The following is a 22,468-nucleotide window of genomic DNA, read 5'->3' as shown; positions in this document are numbered from 1 at the left end:
GGCTGATTTTTGACAGAGGTCTGCTCTCTATTCCTCCTTACAAACAAAATGTCTACCATTCCCACCAAAAAAAAAAAGTAGACACCCAAACAAAAAARAAAAGAACCCAACTTGATCAAATATTTCTGSGTGGAACTTGGTCAAAACTGTGGTAACAKGAGTGCTATTAGATCTTTTAAGTTTATGTTCATCATAAGCAGTCATGGGTGTGAGCTGTTTTCCAAGGTTAAAATTTATACATTTCCACCTGTTCCAATTGCTACCAATATTTTTTTTCCTTAGAAACATGGTCACTACATATACTGTAGTGGTCAATAGTGACAACAAAGTAGTGCCCAGCAAGGCCTCATCTTACCTAAGGATGTTGTCAGTGTCAGAGGTATCTGTTTTGGGAAAGTTGTCAGACAACTTTATCACTGTTGAGAGAAGATGGCTTGGTCCTTTTCTTGCACTGATGTTATGAATATTTATAGTTGGTAACATGGAAGAATAGAGTGACCACAGAGTTCTTCCTGTTCCATTTCTGAAGAGCAATTGAAACTCAGCCTAACACAGAATAACCATTACTGCAACAGATCTGGCCAAGGAATTTATTATAAGAGATGGTTAGTATTATGGCTGTTGTTTGCAATGATTGAAAGACTGAAAGCACTCAGGAAAATAYGGCAAATTACATAAAGAAGCGCTTCCTGTATTTTTGTACTGGTTTAACAAAGGTGCAGTTTCTGTGTCTGAGTTACAAGCAGATTAACACAAAACCAAGGCATGCAGAGCAAAGGCATATGACTCTTTTCCAGCTTTTAAGGTTCCTGAGATAAGTGCACGCAGCTGGACTAGCAGGGATGCCTTTTTTAACAGTTTCTAGCTGTGCTCTGTTACACTGACATTGTCACTAGAGCTTTCTCAGAATCCTTAGATAAGTGTAATGCTTTTCTAGGACATAGTGGTGTCTGTGGTTTACTGTATTTTTCAAGCTATCTTCCAAAAAATATCTGCAATAGGGAAGAAGACCAAATTTAAAAGAACACTGGACTGTAATATAACTTTTTTAAGTCTTGATTATGCAGGTTTTCTTCTGGTACAGAAAATTGCTTTATCCTTATGTGTATTTGAAGTATTTTTAACATGCAGTGGGGTCACTGTAAAATTTGTATTTCAGTTTCTGGAAGACTCTGATACCTCCCTTCTGCTTAGTTTGAATCATCCTCAGCCCGCTGTGCGGGTCCTGGCTCTTCAGCATTTGAAAGATGTTATTGAATCTTCAAAGGTTTGTGTCTGAATCTCTCACTTACAGAACCAACTTAACTTAGAATGTCTTCAAAAATCTCTTTGCCAGACTTGCGAATTGAAAATGAGTGGTATGTTAAACTGGGCGTGTGTCATCTTTGTTACTTGTCATGATGTTTCCAGTAGGATTCTGTCACCATTTTCCCATATTCTGGAGTCTGGATGTAGTTCTTGTTTATTAAGCTRCTTGTATTCTATAAAATCCAAGTTAATGAGTATTTCCAGTTTTCTTTCTTTTGTTATTGAAAGTTAGTCTGCCTGTGAGGTTTCATTTAGATGATACTGCCACTTCTCTTACACTAGAATTCAGATATTTCATTAAAAGCATGTAAACTATTCTACTGACAAATTATTTTTTCCCCCTTTGACTCTGTTTGCCTTTATTTTTTTCAGGAAGGCTTTGATCAGGCTTTCTTACAAGAAGCGATTTTTGGTCGGCTCAAGGATGACAACAGAGATGTTGTTATGTCTGCTCTCAGTTCTTTGGAGGTAAGTGTGGGTCTTTTGGTGTGCGAGATTTTACCTGGTCTTGAAAATGTGTGTGTCTAGAATGTATTCTGTGTAGTTGTCCTTCTTGTCCTTGTGTGCTTAGTGTATGATTTCTATCCTTTAACAGGATAAAGCASCACAAGTTTAGGAGGTTTGTGTTGTTTGCCATCTTACAAATTTCCCCCAAATCTCTGCTAGCTGATCCTTCCCAAAGTGCTGGCAGTTAAACTGAGTTTATCAATTCTGTTGTTCTGGGTTTTTTTTATGTAGCTACTGAAGCATACTTAAAACTTTGATTGTTATTTGAGGTGTGCTCCCTGCTTATTCTGCACATATTTCTATAAAAAGGCAAGCACACTATCATTTGAGGTGTGCTCCCTGCTTATTCTGCACATATTTCTATAAAAAGGCAAGCACACTATCTGTCTTTCAGATGGAAAGTGGTGCAGTCACAAGACATTACTCAAGTGAGAGTTGATTTTTCCATATGCGAGTCATTTGATCAGTTGATAGTGGCAAAGTCCTGAGCTGCAGCTCAGGTTTACTGGATAGGGCTCTGGTATACATTGTACTGATTGTTTCCAGGTAGAGTGACTGTCTTTATGGCTCCTGCTGGTAGTAGTGGAGAATGTTATTAGCAGTAGTGGAATTGTTTTCTGTGTTCATTTCATTCTCAATCACTGATAAATAGGAGCAGAAGCACTTGAGTGCTCTTTTCAACTTCAGTATCTCTCGTTAATGTGTCTTACATTTTTGTGATCCAGATACAACATAAAATAAAAGCAATTCCTATTTAATTATAAAGTAGTTTGCATATTGTTTATCAATTTTACCAAACACTTCCACATTCARCAAATGCTCCATACTTTAGTATATCAACAGAGCCTGGTGGGTGGCCTTATAACTTCTTTTTACCTGGTAATATTTTTATTACATGAACACCAGTAGGAATGCAGTTAGTTGTGTTTGATCTCTGTTCTGCTTGGTATAGCAGATGCATTTTCCATGATGATGTGGTAAACTGATTGGTATATTATTGTATTTTCATTATTTTTTCTTGATTACTGTCCAGACTTTCAGGAAACAAGTCAATCCAGAAGTAATAGTATCAAGTCTTTTGAACATTTTTCAGAAAGCTGATCTTTCAAAGGATGGAAAGTGGTATGTTTGTGCTTTTTTCAGTCTACATTCTTTCTGTATAAATTAACGTTTTTAGAGATAACCATAAAGAATACTTTAAAAACTGTGTTTCTCTGCAAAYGTTCTTGTTATGCTATTTCTATACTGAGTTACAGGAGCGATGTTCAATTATTTCCATACCAATTAATTCTTTATCTGTTCTTGCTGRTATTTAGATACAGAAAATCACCATGGAGAATAGAGAACAAACCAAAGATGTTTGGTTGCTGCTGTGATTGAATAATGTATTTTCAACATGATTTGTTCTCTTTTAGGTACAAGGTTTTGGAGCGAGCTGTAAAAATTTTAGTCGAAGAGGAGGTTTTGAAAGAGAAGAAAGAACTGCTAGATGAAGTAGTAATGCAGTTGTTACCTTTTATGATGATCACTAATGCAAATTCAAAATCTTCAGATTGGAAAATGGCTGTTTGTCTGTCAGAGTCTGATCTCTGCTCCCTTCACCATTTACTGAAAGGCTGGCCAGAAGGTAAAGCATTTCTTGTAATTAATTGGATAAGAGAAAATTTGTGCCAAGTTAGGATCTCATCYGTATTGAATCTAAACACTTATTGAAGGAGACTGGCTGTCACTAACAGGCTATCATGCTGTAMCTGTGAATGGATTTCTTAAAAAAACTTTTTGAAAAGAGGTAGAAATCATTTAGTATGTTTCTGACTGAGTCTAAATATTATTGAGCCACCAGTATGTTAATATGTGATTTTTATACCTAGATTATCTGATTATTTTTTTTTTTTTCTCCTTGGAGCAGTTCTTGAAGAGGCAATTAAATCTACCGAGTCTGCAGAATTGRTTGGAGTGGCCAATGAGAAAATTATTCTGCTACTTTCTGGAAACTTGACTTCAGTGGACCCTTCCTTATTATTGCAACTGGTATGTGTACCATGTTGTCCTAACCTTAAGGAAGTTTTACTTTTCAGGTAGTGACTGTAATCCAACAAATGGAATAATGCTGCTCTTAGCACTAGTGTGCTATCGTAAAGCTGCTATGCAATATATATACACACACACGCATATAAATATATATATATATATGTATAAATACAAAACAAACCACAATATGATCCAGATAAAACAGATTTCTTCCCTACCATAAGGAAAAGAAGCTTGGACAATCATGTGGACAAATAATTACTGCAACTTAATTCAAGGAATGCTTAATTCAAGGAAGAAATAATAGAGAATAAGCAAGTATTCCTGTGGGTTAGTTCATGGAAACTGATGATTGTGCATTCCCAGGTTTCAAAGAGTACCATTACAGCAGAGAGTAACTTGCTACCTATGATAGAAAGTAAACAGTATTAAATTGAACATGTATGTGAAAAATAGCATATAGTCATAGTGAAGCCCCACTGTCTTACTTTTTGTTTTTCCTCCACTCATTTTTCTAAGGTTGATGACCTGATAGTCATTGCTGAAATGGAATCTGACAGTGTGAGACAGAAAGTAACTACTCACATAGTTGGTTCAGTGCTTGTTCAGTGCTGCTGCAATGCACAGATGAAGGAGAATTATTTTCCAGTGGCTGTCAGAGTCTTCCGCTTCTTGGATAAAAAAATTAAAGATCTCAGAACTTGTGAACCTGCAGAGGTAAGATATACACAGTCTTTTTTGACATTGAAAACAATGTCAAGAATTTTATTGAAGGCCAGGTTCAGAAATTTTGAGAAGGACTGAAAATTTTGCCTTCATTTCTTTCCAGAGCACACTCTTGACAGTAAWGCCATTAAGAATTACCCTAATATTTTACCACTCTTGTGAGTCTACATTAACAAATTAAGAGCTCTAGACTAGCATTCCACCAGCTGGTTCAATGTTGTAGTGCTGTGGGCTTGGCACAAAGTTTGGTGTTTTTCTACCATTGCTCTGTGGTGTTATAAGGTGTTATTGTTAGGCTTAGGAATACTGGGCGTTCTGGTTGTTGAGTCAAAGTTTTCTGGCTCACTCAGTAGGGGAAAGAAGGAAATGCAGTTGGATATGAAAAAAGAGCTTATGTGAAGGTCTGACCATGAAAATGGTCCCAGGGCTGAAACACCTGATGCCMTGAGTAGTAGCCTCAAGCAGGTCCTTGCAACAATGTTAAAGCCATTGTTTCTGAATGTTCTGTATTTTGATTTATTGTGCAGCTCCATAAGCAGTTTTACTGGCACTTGTTGGGGGGTAAGAGGGAGACAACAAGGAGGAGCCATCACAGGAACAATGTTCAGAAAAGCATTTCTGTATCTGTCTGCTATCTTTTTCTACTTTATTTTGTGTGTGTTTCCATTGGGGTTTTCTTGCCTTATTTTGTTGAGAAACAGCTCTAGGTTTTTTCTATGTGTAAGAAATAYGTGTGAGCAGGGCTGCATTTCTGTGTGTACCTCCCCTCACACACACATACATAGTGGCAATGGTTATTATTTATTCTGACCCCAGGTWATTCCATTAATGATTTTTGTATATGCAAGTATTTGAAAGATACCGATTATTTTTCTGAAACAAGGTGTTTTCCTGAAAGTGCTTGACTGAATGTCMAGAAATGCTGCAACTCCCAATCCCTTTGAAGAGGTATTTTAGTGAGATTGATATTTTATTCTTGTTATCTTGTTTATGTACACTGTAATTATGACAGAAAGAGCTGACATCATTTGTAAAACTGCAGGTGCAAGTTTCAGTGTAAAATCAGAAATGTAATTTACTCTGTAAAGATACCTCTTTGGAGCTTGGAAATTAAATGTTAAACAGAAATTTAGCACTAAAATTCATTTCCATTGCATGGAATTGTGACTGTATACAATAAAAYCACTTTTCATTGACAGGAAACTCCCCTATACTGGTCTGTTGAAACTGTAGAGGAAACTTTGGTGCCTAAGGACTTGTTAAGTGCATATATAGAAAAGCTCAGTAATGATGAGACTGCTCATGCAGAGGAGTCAGTTATGTTCCTGTTCTTATTGAAAAACTTCATTAATGGCCTAAAATCTCCTCTCTCATTTTCAAAAGGTAGGTGTTAAGATTTTGACTTCTCTTACTTGAAGGAAAGTTGTTTTTTTTCATTTGGAAGTTGTTGGAAACAAGAAAATGTTGATTCCTTCACTTTCTCCTTTGTTATTGAGGTCTGTAAAGATTACTTGCTTGTGAACGTGACATCAACAAAACACATTGTCTTCTTTTAACTAGAGATGTCTGTTTTGTCCTAGTTCCTGAGGGTGTTCCTATGCACCTGCTGTGTCTTAATTGTAACCTGTATTTTTTAGAGGAATCTTGGTGGAATCCCGAATCTCTGAATCAAGATAGCCRAGACTACCTGCACCTCCTTTTGGGGCTGTTTGACCTGCTTGTCAGTGGAGCTAGTGAGGGAAGCAATGCTGCTCAGTACAGAGCATTGATGAATCTCTTATTCAAGGTATTATTTTTGCATTTGTTCCTCTAAATTATGAGTCATCAACTACCACTACATTAATTTTAAGGAAAACTGAGAAAAATGGTCAACAAGTTACGCAGCACCACATGTGGCATTCAAGTGCTGTGAGGAGATGGAAGTGTAAGCTTCAGCTGTGGTACTTAACCCTAATTAAATGTAATAATGGAAAACTAAAGTTAAAAAAAAGCCAAAAAAMCACAAATTTGCCAGTTGAGGCAAAGGTGAAAACCTAACACTGATTTGCACAACAAGATCAAGAGTCTGAAGTTTAAATTAAAAGTTTTGGTTCTGTCTGGTAGCAAGACAAAGAGTTGTTCTGCTTATTAATGTTTAAATACAGAAAGTGAAAGGAAAACTTCTAGGAGAAATTTTGTTTCCTTATTGCATCATCTCACGTTTTTTCACATGAATACATAGTGTCTGAACTTTTAAATATATGCAACATTTACTCAATAACTTTCTTCCCAAAAGACATTTTTTCTGTGTTTGTGAGACAAAGTTGTCTTTCAGTGTACTCCTTTGAAGTCGGTGGCTTATCAGATGTTTTAACTAGTAGTTTGCCAAATAAATTGAACAAGCTCTTTTATCTTTTTTTTTCTTTTCCATTGTGTTAAATTTAAGGTACATCTAAAAGATCCAGAAGTTCTCTTCAAATTCCTTTCCATTTTATGGACTTACAGTTACAACCTTTCAAATCATCTGAACTATGAAGTCAGTGCAATGCTGCAGACTCAGGCTCTGTATATTGGCTATGCACTGCTTGAATCACAAACAAACCAGAAAAAGAAACAGCTGCTATCAGCATCATCTCCAGGTAAAGTAAAACAGCATGTATGTATGTATTTATGTATGTATGTATGTATGTATGTATGTATCTATCTATCTATCTATCTATCTATCTATCTATCTATCTTAGAACTTAATTGCCATACTTTTTTATTTTGTGCAATTTTATTATATTTTATACCATGAAGGGTATCTGTAGTTATTTATGTTCAGCTGCACTAGACTGAGATAGCTCCCTTGCTGATTCACTGCTGCAGTTGCCAGTCCAAGCTTGAAGTAAGTGAAGGCACTTCTAAAAAAAATTTTGGAAGTGTTGAATGAGCACAGTGCTGTGCTGAAGAAGTGAGTTACAGGATTTCACTGTCTGTGCAGGATAAGGGTGTGACAGTCGCAATATCTGAACTCTGAACTCATCAAACATGAATATTAAGTCTGTGATGAAGTTCATGAATCTGTGAAGCTCATGTTGGTTTTGTGTACCCTAGAGGTTTACAGTGAAAAGAGATGACTTTAATTCCAAAGTCATGTTGATGCCTCTTCAGGAACAGCTGCAGTAAAATTTTCACCACTCACTCTGTTCTTTTCCTTCTTCCTTCCCTCATTCTTTTTGCAGTGGTGATATCTTTGCTAATTAACTTGGGTAGTCCAGTGAGTGAAGTTCGAAGGGCTGCTCTCAACTGCCTCCATTCCTTGAGAGGAGTAAAGGAGTCTCTATTTCATCCYGTCCTTCAGCATCTGGAGCAAAAGACAGAAGAAATTATATCTGACCCTAAATATATAACACAGGTATTTTTCTTACTAAAGTGTACATGAATACACATTTTGTTTGCTGCTGTGAGCTCCTAACTTTTAGAAAAGAAATTAAGTTCAACAGGAAAGTTGTCTTTGTATTCTATAGTAGACTGACTGACAATTCTTTTAGGAAATTTAAAAAATGCAAGTGATTTATTACATGCAGAGAGCTGATAATCTAAGAGGCATTGACTATGGTTTATTTCCAGATGAAGAATTCTGCTTATACCTGCATTGCATTGTTGTGAAAGCATCAAATAAACATTGTTTGAAGGCATTGTTATTGCAGGGAAAGAACTTAATTTTCACTGTGTTAATGAACTAGATTATGGAAACTCTATTTGAGGAGCTTGACACACAACCAAAACAGAAATCCCAGAGGAAAAAATTACTGGAATCTTTGGAAAACATACTTGATTGTGTACAGAGCCCTACTTTCCCATCATATATTGCAAGAAATTTAATGAAAATTCTTCATGAGGTTCATGGTGAAGTAAGTGCTGCCTTTTGAGTTTTTTATGGGTTCCACAGTTGAGTAAAATGTTGAAATCAAATTTCATTTAATAATAATGCTGTTAAATAACTTCATTATGTTTTAGGTTGTTAGGCATTAAGTTGACACCTCTAATATGCAGTAAAGCTGCAAAGTATGATTTAACAAAACATGCAATATTTGCATGCTTCTTCCAGAAATGTAATGGCTGCAAAATTTTGCATGGAGTTTTTAAGGAAACTCCCTTGATATTACTAAAAAAGACTGTTTCAGAAGAGATTCTTACAGAAGAAATGTATTATCTTGGTTAGGTATCAGTGAATATAGAGTTTTCTGTACAGAATTGCAAGGTGTTTCGTAGTACTGTGAGTTTTATTTATATATATTAACCTACTTTGATCTGCCATATTCAGAATTCTCTAAATGCTGGAAAATGCATTACTTCAAAGTTCAGAAAATTAATTAAATCAGAACTTTTATGCCCTGTTCACTTGTATATCTCTTGAAAGGATTGTGAACTGCATAGAGGGGGTTAGTGGTTTTGCCTCACATTTGGGTTTTGTGGAAAACAGCAGCCATAAATTGGTGGGAAAATTACCTTGTTTTTGTGCTTTAAAAATATGAACTACTGCTCTGCAAAGGAGAATAGCTAAGGAGCAGATGAGCAGGTCCTTGGGGTAGTCTCACATTACATCTTGTATTTTTCCTCTTGAACAGTTGTTGCCTAAAATACCTTACACAGTGTTTTACTAGAGTGGGAATACTGCAGTAAAATGCAGCTCTGTTGCTGGAAGGTTGTTAAATTAAGAATGGATAAAAATTCTGTTACAAATTCCCTCTGTTTGCAGATGGTTCTCTCTCACCTCTTGTCTGCACTAGACCGTTTGCTAGAGAAGGTCTTTAAGAAACCTGAGGAAATGTTGAAAGATGAAGTTATTCTCCTGCATCTGATCCTTGGAAAGTTCAATGAATATTCAGCACCTCTCCTGTGCAAGAATGAGCAGAGTCTGGATTTATTTATCAAAAGTCTTCATGCTGCCAAGAAAATATATGAAGAAATTCCACCATTTCAGATCACAGCACTTGGGCAGGTATGGCTTTATGAAAAATCTTTTATTTATTTTTATGCTTACTAGGAGTGTTTGGGATTGGATTTACAAGAGCTCTTTCTGTGTGAAGGAGTCCATACCTTTCAATCTGTTTTTATTTTAGTGCAAGTTTTCAACATCTCCATAGTGTCTTCGAAAGATCTAAACAGGCTGCAAAACTTCTGCTCTTAAAATTACCMGGAGAAATTGCTGCTTGCTCTATTTTTTTTGCATTTTGACAAGCACAAAAAAACCCCACTGTATCTGCACACAGATGAATACCTGTATCATTACAGATACTGCTGTTCCACAGGTTTTAGGTTTTTGTCAGTCAGGCAAGAGCTTTACGTAATTATTTTCATTTGAGGAAAAATTGTCAACAAAATACAGTAGGTGAGAAATAGCTTCATTTGAGGAGASTAGGAATTCGGGCCTGTATTAGCCAGGTGTTGACATATCCTTCCCAAAGCCTGGCAACAGCAAGTTTGTTACCCACACCAGGCAAGTTTGTGAAAAATTTCAGGAATCAGTTTGTCTGTTGGATATTCCACGTGTATGAATCTAAGGATTCCTGCATATATACAAATATATAGTTAATATGCAAATTTTTGCAATACTAATGATGGAGTGTGTCATACAGAATCTCACATATCTTAATTACACACCTTGTGATTTTGTTGRTGTCTACTAAAGTAAGCCTCTCTGCATCCTTTTTTCTCTTCCCTTTTGTAGATTACTAAGCCATTCTTTGCAGCTSTGTCGGATGGGATGGTGCAACAGAAGCTGCTAAAAGTATTGTTTGATTTACTCTTAAACTGTAAGAACCCGCTTTGTGCCCAGACGATCAGCAGTGTGTTTAAAGGGGTAAGTGGCAACCTCCAGAGCACAAACCTGTTGCAGTCTGATGTTGTGTTGCTACATTTAGTAACACTCGTGRTTTATGTCGTTTATAGCAGGAAAGGAATGGGCAGCTATTTGTCAAATAATAGAATAGTTTTAATGGCATGAAAAGTTTGTTAAATGACTACTGTTAGAAGGTATTTTTTTTCAGAAGTCATCAATCATTTACTCCACTAAGGGAATGAATTCACAAGAAGTCATTTCTTCCTGCTGCACTGATTTTCATTTTCTGGAGTATGACAGGAATATGTGGATTATATACCCATAAGTGCATGAAGGGGATGTTTTTTTAAAAAATGTCAGGGCACAGATATGTAATGTTCATTGGTGCTTGCATTATTGTTTTGTTTCAGATTACAGTGTATGCTGAGCAGATTGTCAGAGAACTTGAGCCTCCTGAGAAAACCAAAAGTCCAGCCACTGTCCAACAAACTAGAAGGCAGAAAATGCAGCAACAGAGGTAAAAGAACTCGAAAACCACAAGTAATATCTATGYAGTTTGAAAACACCACTTGTCTTAAAACATTGCATAGTTTGTATTGAAAGTGTAAGGAACTATTTCTTCTTTTTCTCTGCACAGTAAAATAACTCCGGGCTACTTTTGGCATGAGAAAATCAACTCATGTTGCTGTTTGAGAATTGATGGAAGGACAGTCAACATTGTAGAAATCCAGTATATTTAATGTTGACATTTTTAGAGAACCTTGACATAGTTGAACAAGATTCATTTTTGGTTTGTTTTAAATATAGATGCATGGACAAATTACATCAGCTTGACTCAAACATACAGATGCTCATCAAAATCTTCTTGTTAGTTGACTGAAAAACAATATGTGGTTTCAATTAGGATGGTATCATAATCACTGATTTTTTGATCTTTGTCTTGTGTCTTCTCTCCATTCTCATAAGGAAGGAACTGCTTTGCTTGCTGTACTTGCTYTCTTTAACATTCTTTCAGCCATATGGAAACAGGATACTGAGTTGATTTTCATTATTTGACCTATAGTAGCTRTTCTAATTTTCCTTCACTTGACCATTTTGAATAATCATCACCTATTAGATTGATCCATAGGTAAATTGTACCTGTTACAGTTTACAAACACACAGGCTCACACACATTCTCATTGCCTGCATAGTTAGTGTGTTATAACCACTAGTAGTTCTAGAGATGCAAGTTTGCTGAATGGCAAGCAGATCATCATTTGGACAGTTACAGGGTAATGGATTTTTTTTCTTTTCCCCCACTTTGAGAAGTGTTTCCAAGAAACACTTTTTTTTTCAAGTTTGGTCTGAATTTTTTGTTGTTTGCTTAAAATGTGTTGCTGCTTCAATCGAAAGCCCGCACATTGACCCTCTCCCAGGAGCAGCAGTAAAGGACATACATTACCATGTGAAAGAAAATATGTCTTATTTACTTGTGTGTGTGTGTTTCCTGAAGCACTGTAGCATTTCCTTTGCAAGTCCCTGATAGTTTGTCTTGTCTTTTCAGAAAGCCTCAAGATGCAGAATTGTCACCAGAAACAAGCAACTTCAGCTGGCAGAGGATCATGCTTATTCTGGAATTACTGCAGCATAAGAAGAAGCTTCGGCATCCGCAGGCATTGGTACCTGCACTTTTTAACCTGCTGAGCAGGTAATGGTGCCCCCACAACAGGGCCCTGGATCCTTCTCTTCTACAGCAGACACTCTAAAACATGAAAATACAGAGGCTATTGTGCCTCTGCTTTGTTGCCATGTCTTGTAGTTTGTTAYTATTTTTTCCCTTTTAAACAATATGACGGTTATTTTAAGATTTTTACCTCATGCATAGTCTTGTTTGAAAACTTTGTTTATCCGGCAGAGGGCTTGGGATTGCCAAGAAGGATGACACCTGTCCAAAAACTGGGATAATTGGCAGGACTTGTGTCTTCAGCAGAGCTATTATAATTCTCTAAGCCTTGAAATTCCTCCCAACACATTGTGGAACAGTCTTAGTCCAGTGYAACCTGGACTTAGGAAAGTTTACGTATAGATTGGGTGTTTGTTGTTCTTTCCTTAYGATTTGCTTGTACATAGGCAATTATAGTTCAGGTTATACTTAATGTTTTTGACAGTGCTTTGATCATTGCCTTTTATTAGACCAGTTGATGCATTTGAAAACAAAAAAAGAAGATACTTTTTGGCAAAGACTTTTTATATTTCTCAATTTAGAACTTACATGGAATTAGAATTGCAGTATCTTAATATGTAGTTTGGGCACTTATCTTTCTGTCTCTGTTTTTCTTCCTGAATTTTTAGGTGTTTGGAACCCATGGCATCAGAGGAAGAAAATATGGAATATACAAAGCAGCTGATCCTCAGCTGCCTGCTAAACATCTGTCAGAAATTGTCATTAGATGGCAAGGTCCCAGCAGGTAAATATCACCAGATTCATTTCTTGGTAATTCTCTCACCAGGATATCATTATGGTCTGTACCTTTTTTTTTTTTTCTACACTGTATCATTGAGGAGAGAGAAATTCCTGTATAAGGGTACAGACATTTGCCTTCCTAACCATTTTTGGTAGATCCATTATGTATGGTTTGCAAATTGAAACCAATGTTTGAGTATACTGTTTATTCCTACATGGCTGACCATTAAAGTGTTAATCAGTGAATATTTTTACCTGCAGATATCCTGGACAAAGAAAAATTCAACGTGGAACTGATMGTTCAGTGCATCAGGATTTCTAAAATGCCCCAGACACATCACCATGCTCTGCTGCTYCTTGGTGCTGTTGCTGGAATGTTTCCTGTAAGTGACACCTGGAATTTATGCTTTGGCTTTTCTCTTTGGTTTCCAAATATTGGGTGGAGAGAAGAGCATACAGATCTGATCTATGGGGGAAAACTTCCTGAAAGGAGCAAGAGGCAAAATATACAGGTTCTGTGCTCTTTTAGGGCTTTCTATTCTATTTTAGTTGAAGACAAACCTKTGTCCTTATGCTTTGGTCACCAGCCATTTATGGCTCACAGAGGAGGACATTAGAAATGGAAGGATCTTTCTGACAACAGCCCTGCCTTACCTTCCCACCGTGGTCACAGTTTTCATGCCTTGTTTCTTCTTTCTCCTCCTTTTTATATAAAGAGGGAAAACACCTGGCTTGATAGCACATGCATTCTTACAAGTTTCTGTCTTGTACARCACTGAAGAATGTAGTTGTACTTAAAACCAGGTTGTTCTGATTTTAATTGTAACAGGCCTTTTCTTGTATGGATTGAAATTTGAAAAGGATGGTTGGGAAAATCACTGGAATCTTTGCCACAACCACGTTTGTACTTCTTTAAATCTCATTGCTGGTTGTACTTATTTTATTCACCTCATGCTGAGTGGAAGAGGATACAAGGTGTGTCATCACACTGAGCTCTCAATTTCCACTCTTTAGTTAATTGTTTAGATATGTGTCTTGGTTTCTAAATAATATTTAGAACTCTAYTAATCACAAGTAAGTAGCATTAAGGACAATATACATTTAAAACTCATTTAGGGAGATTTTGAAAGATACTCACGATTCTCTTTTGGGGTTTTTTGTAAGAATCTAGTGTCATTTGTGGGAATGAGAAATGCCTTAAGGTGTAATATGCACAGCAGCAGAAACTAATTTCATCTGTTCCTTTTCAGGATAAAGTTCTTCATAACATTATGCCCATTTTTACATTCATGGGAGCAAATGTCTTGCGTCTGGATGATACCTACACTTTCCAAGTAATTAACAAGACAGTGCAGATGGTTATTCCAGCTCTTATACAGGTAAATTTGTCTACTTAATGGAAAGATTATTAATAAAGTCAATTATTTAGAATATTGGTGGTAGAATAAGTTGTCACCTACTCTGAGATTATTTTTAGATAAACATTCAGTTATATGTAATATAACGTAAATCAGACTCCTCTGTCTCTGACCACCTGATTTCATCAGACTGCTGCTGCTTTTCAGTCCTTTGAGTTCCTGCACTTTACARATGGTTTAGCCAAAATTATCACAACAATATGTGGAGACAACCCGARACATACTTAGAGTTCAAGTTTCATCATTAAAATAGCAGGCAAGTTCAGTAGAGGAACCACTGGAACTAAGAATTTGGTTATTAATCCTATGTCATGGTCATAGCAATAGTAGACAAGGTCTGAAAGAAGTGGAAGGGTATAATATTTGACAAATGCTTTTATTGCTCCACTGGTGTTTGTGGGGCTTTTCTTGGTTTTGCCTGGACCTCTTAGATAAATATTATAAACCAAAACAAAATACATTSTCGTTTTTCAAAGTGATGTTTTCTTCATTCAGATTTCACTTGCACCTAAGAAATCTTAATTCTTTATCATTAATMGATTTAAACATGAAAAGTGCTGTATAAATTTCATGTAAAAATAAATTAGGGAAAAGAAACGTTGTCTTCAGTAATGGGCTGTGGATTTCCCAGACTATTTTTAATTACATGTGTACACATTTTTCATCCTCTTGCGGTTCTCTGTTATATTAAAAGAGAGAGAACATGATTTCTTTATTTTTTCATAGCAGCCCACCCAAGTTTCTGTGACAAATTAGTTATGGCACACACAATTATTACATGTGGCAAGAGCCTAATGCTAATTACTTGAGACCATATAGACTCTGCATGTTATTTTTCCTGGGCCCTTGAATCCTGATTCAGGCAAAGTTTTCTAGAAGGAAGTGGCTTTGCTTTCTCTTGAAATGTGCTGTTTGTTTCAGCTGATGCTGAGTAGCAGTTTTTCTCTTTTAGGGTTGGGGTTTTTTTCCTTTTTTAAAGACTTTATTTGAGGCATCTTCCTTTTAACACTGAGAAAGAGCTGTATGATTGAAAACTTTGTTTTGGAACACTTTTATTTTTCTTGAGATTATCCAGTTTGCAGTKCTGTTCTCTGGCACCTCGTGCTTTCTCTTATTTTCTGAAATTGCAAAAAGACCTTGTACCCATCTGCAGTAACCTGTTTGAACTGCTGTACCTGTATTTGTRCTCAGGCTGAAGACAGTGACTTGTCAGAGTCCTCAGGAAGTGTGGAAGAGGTGGTGATCAAGATCATTCGTGTGTTTGTGGATGCCCTGCCCCATGTACCSGAGCACCGCCGCCTGCCCATCCTGTCCCAGCTGATCACTACAGTGGGAGGAGACAAATTCCTCTGGGTTCTGCTGGTGCTGCTCTTTGAGCAGTATGTCACCAAAACTGTGACGGCGACACCAAGCACAGACAAGGTTAGCAAGCTGAGGGGGTCAGCTTTTTTCTTGAGAGACAAATTTCCCTCTTTTGGTCTTGGCCTTGCCTTCAAGAAGGTTCTCAATAAAACCCCGGTTATGCTGGGAAGGGTGGCGAATTCTGGGAAGGGTGGAAGGGTAGTGGATTCTGGGTTTATGCTAGAGCAGAACCCGATGGTGATGTTGACTATGATTTGTACTGCACATTCAATAGTGTTTTGTCCTGGAGCCTGAATAATAAATCAGATCATTTTGTAGAGCAATTCTTTATCTGAAAAGCTGATAATCTATTTATGTAGTACTTCAATATTAATGATGTTGGGTTGTTTTTTTCAATTGTGTTCATGAAACATACTGATCTTTTCTTGTACACACCAAGATAAAAACCCTATTACATTTTTGTGTAGGCAGGCCTTGAGATTAGGTGAAAGCATAGTTATGGGAATACCTGAAAGAATTATTAAAGGAACCCTGGTGAGAAGATAGTTTTTCTGCAGCAGTTTAGTCTCTGTCTAGACCCTCTGGACCTATCTTCTCTCCAAGAGCTTGCTGCTTTTAGCATTGCTGTTAATCCTGGCAGCATCAAGCTCAGCATGTCATTTTCACAAGCTCTCTGAGGAGTTTTAAAATATTTCTTATTAATATTAATATTATTGATGTTATTAATATTAATATTATTTCTTAATCCTTGATATATTTCTTCTTTCTTTCCTGAACCATTAACAGGATGCTGTTCTGGAAGCAGACACTGAATTTTGGATTTCCATCTGCTGCGATTTTAAYGTACGTTTGCAGTTTAAGAGCGTGATGAAAATCATCCAGTACCTGACAGAGCTGCCAGAGAACAAGGAAGGTAACTACAAAACACAGCCAGCAAATGCATGTAAGCCTTCCTGGTACAAGAGACAAGGAGTAATGGTTTTAAATGAATGGAGGGTAGATTGAGACTAGATACAAGGAAGAAACTTGTTACTRTAAGAGTGGTGAATTTCTGGAATAGCTGTCCCAGAGAGGCCACTATGATGAACACCCCATYCCTGGCAGTGTTCAAGGCCAGGCTGGATGGGGCTGTRAGCAGCTGTGATTTTCCTTTGTGATCAGAAATGAAATATCTTTTTCTCTTGGATGCAAAGTTGTTTTGTCAATGTCTTCAACAGATGATCCTGGGACAAAAAAGTCAAGAACATGTAAGACAAAGCCGAAAAATCAAGATGGGCAGCTCTTTAATGTGGAGTCTCACTCTGACAAACAACTCCGGCATTTTAAATTCTTGTCAGTCTCCTTCATGTCACAACTCTTGTCCTCTCAGAACTTTGTGAAAAAGGTAAGAATGACCATTGTACCATACTATAATAGATGAAGTGTAATTTACTACTTCTGTTACTTTCTGTACAAAGAGGTGGAAGAATGCACTGTCCAGTGTACCTTCCTGGCACCTTTATCAGCACAGTTTTGAAACCTGTCAGCAATGTTATTTATTTTTAATAAGGCTTTTCCAGACACACTCCATTGATGTGACTGATGAATAGGTAACCAAATGAAACTCTGTTTCCACTGTATTCCCACTGGCTTTGTGGAGCCTGGATTTCACTCACAGCCCGTGTAACTCCAAGTTTGGTTTGGGATTCATGCTGGTAACTGAAAAGACAAAATGTTACATATTTCAGGCTCTGACTGTAGCTAATATAAGTCTCAGTTTTTCAACTGAATCATCCACCAGCATGAAATGTATTTGCTAATATGACTTCATTGCACAATGTTCTCAGATTTTTTTCTAGAATGGTGTCTTAAGTACAAGTGTAGGGACTCATAATTACGATGTTAGTGGGCATTAGATTCAAAACAAACAAATTTCTGTATTCTGGCATTTTAGTTTAATGAGGGGAGGTAAAYTTCATATTTTCATTCTTGCTTTTCAAACCAGATAGTTGAATGTGAAGAAACAGAAGAGCTGCAGGAGTTGGAACAGAGGTATGCTTTAAATCTGCTCTATTCCTACTTCTAGCTTTTRCTGCAACCCAGGAATATCATTAAGCGTAGTGCCATTAGAGTATCTTTTACTCTGATAATACTTTTTTAATGTCCTCTGCAACAAGCAGTATTTAWTATGTGCAAGTTACTTGGGTTTGGTTTTGGTTTGTTTTTTTCTTTTAATAGAATGTGGAGCTTTTTATTACTGAAAGATTGCTTTACCCAATATCCACTCTTTTCCTGTATTTTTGGTACATATTTGGCTGTAACTGCCATGCTACTCATGTTTGTATCACTAAAAGAATTCCAGGTATTTAGCAAAATATACTGCCTCATTAGTATAAAAAAAATTCATCATTATTCACACTGGTGCCTCTGTACTGATATAAGTACCAGTCAAAGATCACAGTTTTAGCCATTGTGCTGTAAAAGCCAGTGATACAAAACTGAGGGTTTCTTTTGCAGAGGCCTAACTTCTATGCTTGTTGCAGGAAAAAAGGGTATAAGATTTATTCTAAATGCTGTGTTCCATGAATGCTCATTTTAAAATTTTTCTGTTTCATTTCCTTGTGTTTTTGTTGTCTTGTGAAATTTTATGCTTTCCAGTAATAAAAATGGACTTCTTTAGTGTCTTTGTTACTTACTGAAAGATACTTCCTTTCTGTCTAGGCTATTAGAAGAAGTTCTTCACTATATAAACACTGTGGCATCTTCAGTGGAAGGAAATGTGGACAAGCCAACAGCCAAATTTTGGAGGGTTCTGCTTAGCAAGTGCTATGATATGCTGGATAAAGTACGTCTCATTCGCCCCCGTTGTTAGCACCAGGACAGTTCTGCTATTGCTTGTTGATATGATTATAAACTTTGTAGGATTTCTTCTTGTRTTAGTACTGTACTTCATTGGATGGTCTGCAGCTTGGTGCATCAATGTTTAAACTCAGTTAACAGCTTTAATAACTACAGCCAACAGCTTCTTAGACAGAACAAGCAGAACAAAAATCAGGAATATTTGTTTACTTTAGTTTAGTATTCTACTGGCTCTAAGCAGTCATTTCACTATATCTYGTGGAGAAGAATGGCTCTGGGCAGCATTTCTCACTGTTAAATCATGAAATTAATTAATGCTGTTGTGTATGTCTACATGGAAATGAAACCCTTACATTTCTCATCTTACTACCTTTCTGATCAGAAGTGTATTTGTAGAATTTGAGTGGCTATCTCATTGCATACAGTAGAACATTCCATCTTTTGACAGCTGGGAATTTGTTTTTTTCCTGTGAAGCATATTGCAATTTTCTTGCTGTACAGGCAGAGGACATTAGCAGAATAATTTTGGGTAARGAGCGATAGCTCACCAGAGTAGACAAAAGGATGTTAGTAGACAAAACCTCAGAGTTAGTGGGTAATGGCTGTTTAGCAGCCAGTGAACTAGACTAACTGGAACCTGCTTTGTTGATTTGTTTGCCTCAGATGTAGCACTGCTTGCTTGTCTTTTCTTCTTTGATCCTGAAACCCCTGAGGGAAGTTGAAGAGGCATATTAGAAGGCTAMCATGTCACAATGCAAAAAGCATTTGTGGTATTGGTTTGTTTGTTTTCTTGTAGGTCAATGCCTTGTTGCCAACAGAAACCTTCATCCCTGTAATTGGGGGACTGATGATGAATGAGCTGCCGTCTGTGAGACGCAAGGCCATGGACCTTCTGAACAACAAGGTGCAGCAGCGCACCAAGTGGCAGAAGAGCCAGGTRAGGCAGGGGGGGTAAACCCAGTTCCTATAGCAAAAGTACCCASAAGAGATTGATGTACAAGTGCTTGACCCTGGGTGAAGATGCCAAGTACCAGTGCCAAGCCTGGCAGGTGACTCTTGAGCAGTGACACGTAGGCTACCTGCCTGCAGCTGTCTTGCAGGTCCTGAGTTTCTAACTGTATATTTACGTGTGTGTTCTCTTGTCCTCTCAGATCCTGCAGCTCTTAGAGCTGGTCCCTGAGCTCATTGCCATTGTCAAGTGTAGAAGAAATGAGGAGGAGGAGGAGCAAGCCATCAACAGRCAGACTGCTTTGTTCAGCCTCAAGCTACTCTGCAAAGGTTTCGGCACAGAAAATCCAGCGCCATTTGTGCCTGTTCTGAAAACTGCCATTGATCTCATTTCTTCAGAGAAGGAGGAAAAAAATGTGATGGGAAGTGCTTTGCTGTGTATAGCTGAGGTCACCTGTACACTGAAAGCCCAAGCAATACCTCAGCTTCCAAGGTACTGCTGTGTTCTTTTTAGCAGAATCAGCTTCAGCAGGAATTAGTTATACTAAATTGCATTACTGAAGGAATGGGTGGCAGGTGGCAGTGAAGGCCAGGTGGCAATCTGCCCCTGTGTGTGTTTTGTGTAGACAAGTTTAAAAGTATTTGTAGTGCTTGAAGATGCTTTGTCATTAAAGAACTAAGAAACCAGTGGAGAAAATTTGAAGACTTTTATAATCCTTAGTAGAGTTATTTATGGAGTCTTCTGCTGTGACTAGAGAGGCAACCTTAAYGGCTTTAGAAAAATCAGACCATAGTCTTTATTTTTTCTGTAGAACAGATTGCATTTAAAAACATGAGAACGAGTACAGTTGAAAACCCTGCATGTTACATTATTTTATTCTCCCTGTTCAAGAAGAATCAAAGCATCTAACTTGTTCCTTGTAAGACTATTTTATATCTTAATATGAGTCTATTATTGTCATTAAATCTTCAAAGACAAGGCTTTGAGTAACGTGATAGAGGGAAAGGTGTTGGACCAGGTGTTCTTTAAAGATTTCTTCTGACCCAAACCATTCTGTAATTTGAAATCTAATATCCTTCATTAGCTTCAGAATGAAATATGACAGTTAGCCCAGAATACTGAGTTTTCACAAATATGCATGCAAAAATTCATGTGGAAATTGTCCTGCAGGCTTAACAGATGGATTTATTTGATTGGAAATGTTGCTTGACATGKTCAGTTATTTCACCTTTCTCTGTTTATGTTTGGTTAATCACAGGCTGATGCCAGCACTGTTGAAGACTTTAAAAAGTAAGAAGGAGCTGGTCTCCAATGAGATTTACCTGCTGAGTGCTGTCACTGCTCTGCTCAAGGTTGCAGAGACACTACCACACTTCCTTAGTCCTTACCTTTTGGAGTGCTTGTTGCAGGTGAGCTACAGATACGTAAAGTGGGGATAGGATGTGTCCAGGTCYCAGGAGCAGCTGTAGAGATTACTTTTTTACCTCTGAAACTGAAGTAGGAGTGTGTACCAACTATGTGAAATCTTATAACATACTACTCTTCTATTCACTTTCTCGTGCAGGTAACTTCAATACTAACAGAATCTAACAGCATCTCCTACTCCTCTCCAATAGGTTGCWTTTTGCCTCTATGAAAAGGGAGATGAATCCCAAAAGATCATTCTGTAATATCCACAATCTCTTGAAATGTGTATCTAACAATGTTGTTAGAGTAATTCTGACCTTCTGCTGCTGATACGGGCATTTTTTCAGTGTTTCTCTTCTGAAGACAGGGAGGCTTTGTATAGCGACAGCTTAATGTAAGGTGCTCCAAGTGATGCAAGCAGCAAAATTCCTGTCTGACATATCCAGGAGACAACTCCTGTAGAATAAGTTCTTTAGTTGCTAACTTGGCCTAATTTTTGTTGGAATTCCTCACAGGTTGTCCGCTTGGAAAAGATTGTGGCCGAGTTTGGTCCCTCTTCCCAGATAAGCATACGTGTGGCATCACTGAAAACTATCCTAGCAACGAGGCTGGCTCCCCGAATACTCCTGCCTGCGGTTACCAAGTGTTACAGTGAAGTGGTGCATACCCGCAAGGTAAGGGGTCTTCATCTTTTTTTCACTGTGATAAAGGCAAGAAAAAAAAGAAACGAGCAGTGCAAATTTTGGTTCAGCTGTGTTGTCTCCCAGCATCTTGCCCACCACCAGCATCTTGCCCACCTGCTCACTGTGGCAGCAGAGTGAGAAACAATGAAAGTCTTACATGCACTGTTCACCAATATCCCCAGCTGACTTCTCAGTCAGGGACTCTTGGAGTGGTGGTGCTCACCCCTGGGCCCTGAGTGGCCAAGCCACGGGCAGTCCCACCACAGGGGCGAGCACATGAAGGCCACAGRTCTGGACATGGYCACTGCCTAGAAGCCTRCATGGAGTTGCTGTGGTGTYCCTGCTGGAATCCTAGGAGGTGGGAGCTATCTGTGTGTWTTTCTAGATCTCTCTTTTTGTGTCTTCCTCTCTGCCTCTTTTTTTCCMAAATTGTCTTTTCTCAGAGCTGGTGGGGAACATAGCATTTCCTAAGTCAAAAGGCTTTTCTCTGGTGGGCTAAGTTAAGGCAAAATAAATCCTCAATTAGCACAAAATAATGCCGTGACAAGTGTTTTTGTGTTGAATTAGGTGTCACGTTTCATTGTTTGCAAAAGATGGTTGCTTTTTGATGGCTTGATGTTTTGAGTTTTGCCAGTCAACTTTCAGTGCAATTTTTTTGCCTCTTGAGGCTATTTRGTGGGGATTCAACCTCTGCTGTGAGAGAGAGACTAATAGAACTTCAAGCTAAACCCCTGGATCTAAGGATGCAGGGCTTAACTGCTGCCACCATTGCCAACTGCACCCTTTGTCATCTGTGCCACCTGTGGTGAYGAGCACYTCTGGGTTCAGTGCCAAGCTGCAGGTAGGGGCTGGGGTTAGGGTTGAGAGSTCTAAAGAGCCTCGAGCTCCAGGCACACTGGGGCAGGAAAGGGCCTGCAGAGACCATCGTGGCAGGGCCCCAACATTGCTGCTCATGCATCTCACTRTGTAATCGGAAATGTTTTGGTC

At 37.9% G+C, this 22,468-nt stretch overlaps 1 protein-coding gene across 1 annotated transcript in view; it reads left to right on the top strand.

Moving 5' to 3' along the window:
- HEATR1 (HEAT repeat containing 1) overlaps positions 1-22,468 on the top strand; it is a 35,640-nt gene that overhangs the window by 9,176 nt on the left and 3,996 nt on the right. Inside the window, exons 12-38 of the mRNA XM_057389720.1 lie at positions 1,160-1,267; positions 1,681-1,776; positions 2,849-2,937; positions 3,231-3,442; positions 3,725-3,846; positions 4,366-4,563; positions 5,772-5,955; positions 6,210-6,358; positions 6,998-7,190; positions 7,776-7,948; positions 8,280-8,447; positions 9,296-9,538; positions 10,268-10,399; positions 10,789-10,895; positions 11,925-12,068; positions 12,713-12,828; positions 13,086-13,207; positions 14,075-14,203; positions 15,434-15,664; positions 16,391-16,517; positions 16,822-16,988; positions 17,589-17,635; positions 18,305-18,428; positions 19,239-19,379; positions 19,594-19,883; positions 20,650-20,800; positions 21,314-21,472. Of these exons, the coding sequence (XP_057245703.1) occupies positions 1,160-1,267; positions 1,681-1,776; positions 2,849-2,937; positions 3,231-3,442; positions 3,725-3,846; positions 4,366-4,563; positions 5,772-5,955; positions 6,210-6,358; positions 6,998-7,190; positions 7,776-7,948; positions 8,280-8,447; positions 9,296-9,538; positions 10,268-10,399; positions 10,789-10,895; positions 11,925-12,068; positions 12,713-12,828; positions 13,086-13,207; positions 14,075-14,203; positions 15,434-15,664; positions 16,391-16,517; positions 16,822-16,988; positions 17,589-17,635; positions 18,305-18,428; positions 19,239-19,379; positions 19,594-19,883; positions 20,650-20,800; positions 21,314-21,472 (4,122 nt within the window). The remainder of the gene's footprint in view (positions 1-1,159; positions 1,268-1,680; positions 1,777-2,848; positions 2,938-3,230; positions 3,443-3,724; positions 3,847-4,365; positions 4,564-5,771; positions 5,956-6,209; positions 6,359-6,997; positions 7,191-7,775; positions 7,949-8,279; positions 8,448-9,295; positions 9,539-10,267; positions 10,400-10,788; positions 10,896-11,924; positions 12,069-12,712; positions 12,829-13,085; positions 13,208-14,074; positions 14,204-15,433; positions 15,665-16,390; positions 16,518-16,821; positions 16,989-17,588; positions 17,636-18,304; positions 18,429-19,238; positions 19,380-19,593; positions 19,884-20,649; positions 20,801-21,313; positions 21,473-22,468) is intronic.

Source organism: Malurus melanocephalus, unplaced genomic scaffold (genome assembly GCF_030028575.1).
Source record: "Malurus melanocephalus ecotype Western Australia unplaced genomic scaffold, MMel_1.1 scaffold_19, whole genome shotgun sequence".
Classification (NCBI taxonomy): Eukaryota; Metazoa; Chordata; class Aves; order Passeriformes; family Maluridae; genus Malurus; species Malurus melanocephalus.
Note: the sequence above shows the minus strand (reverse complement) of the source record. Positions and strands in the feature narration are given on the sequence as shown.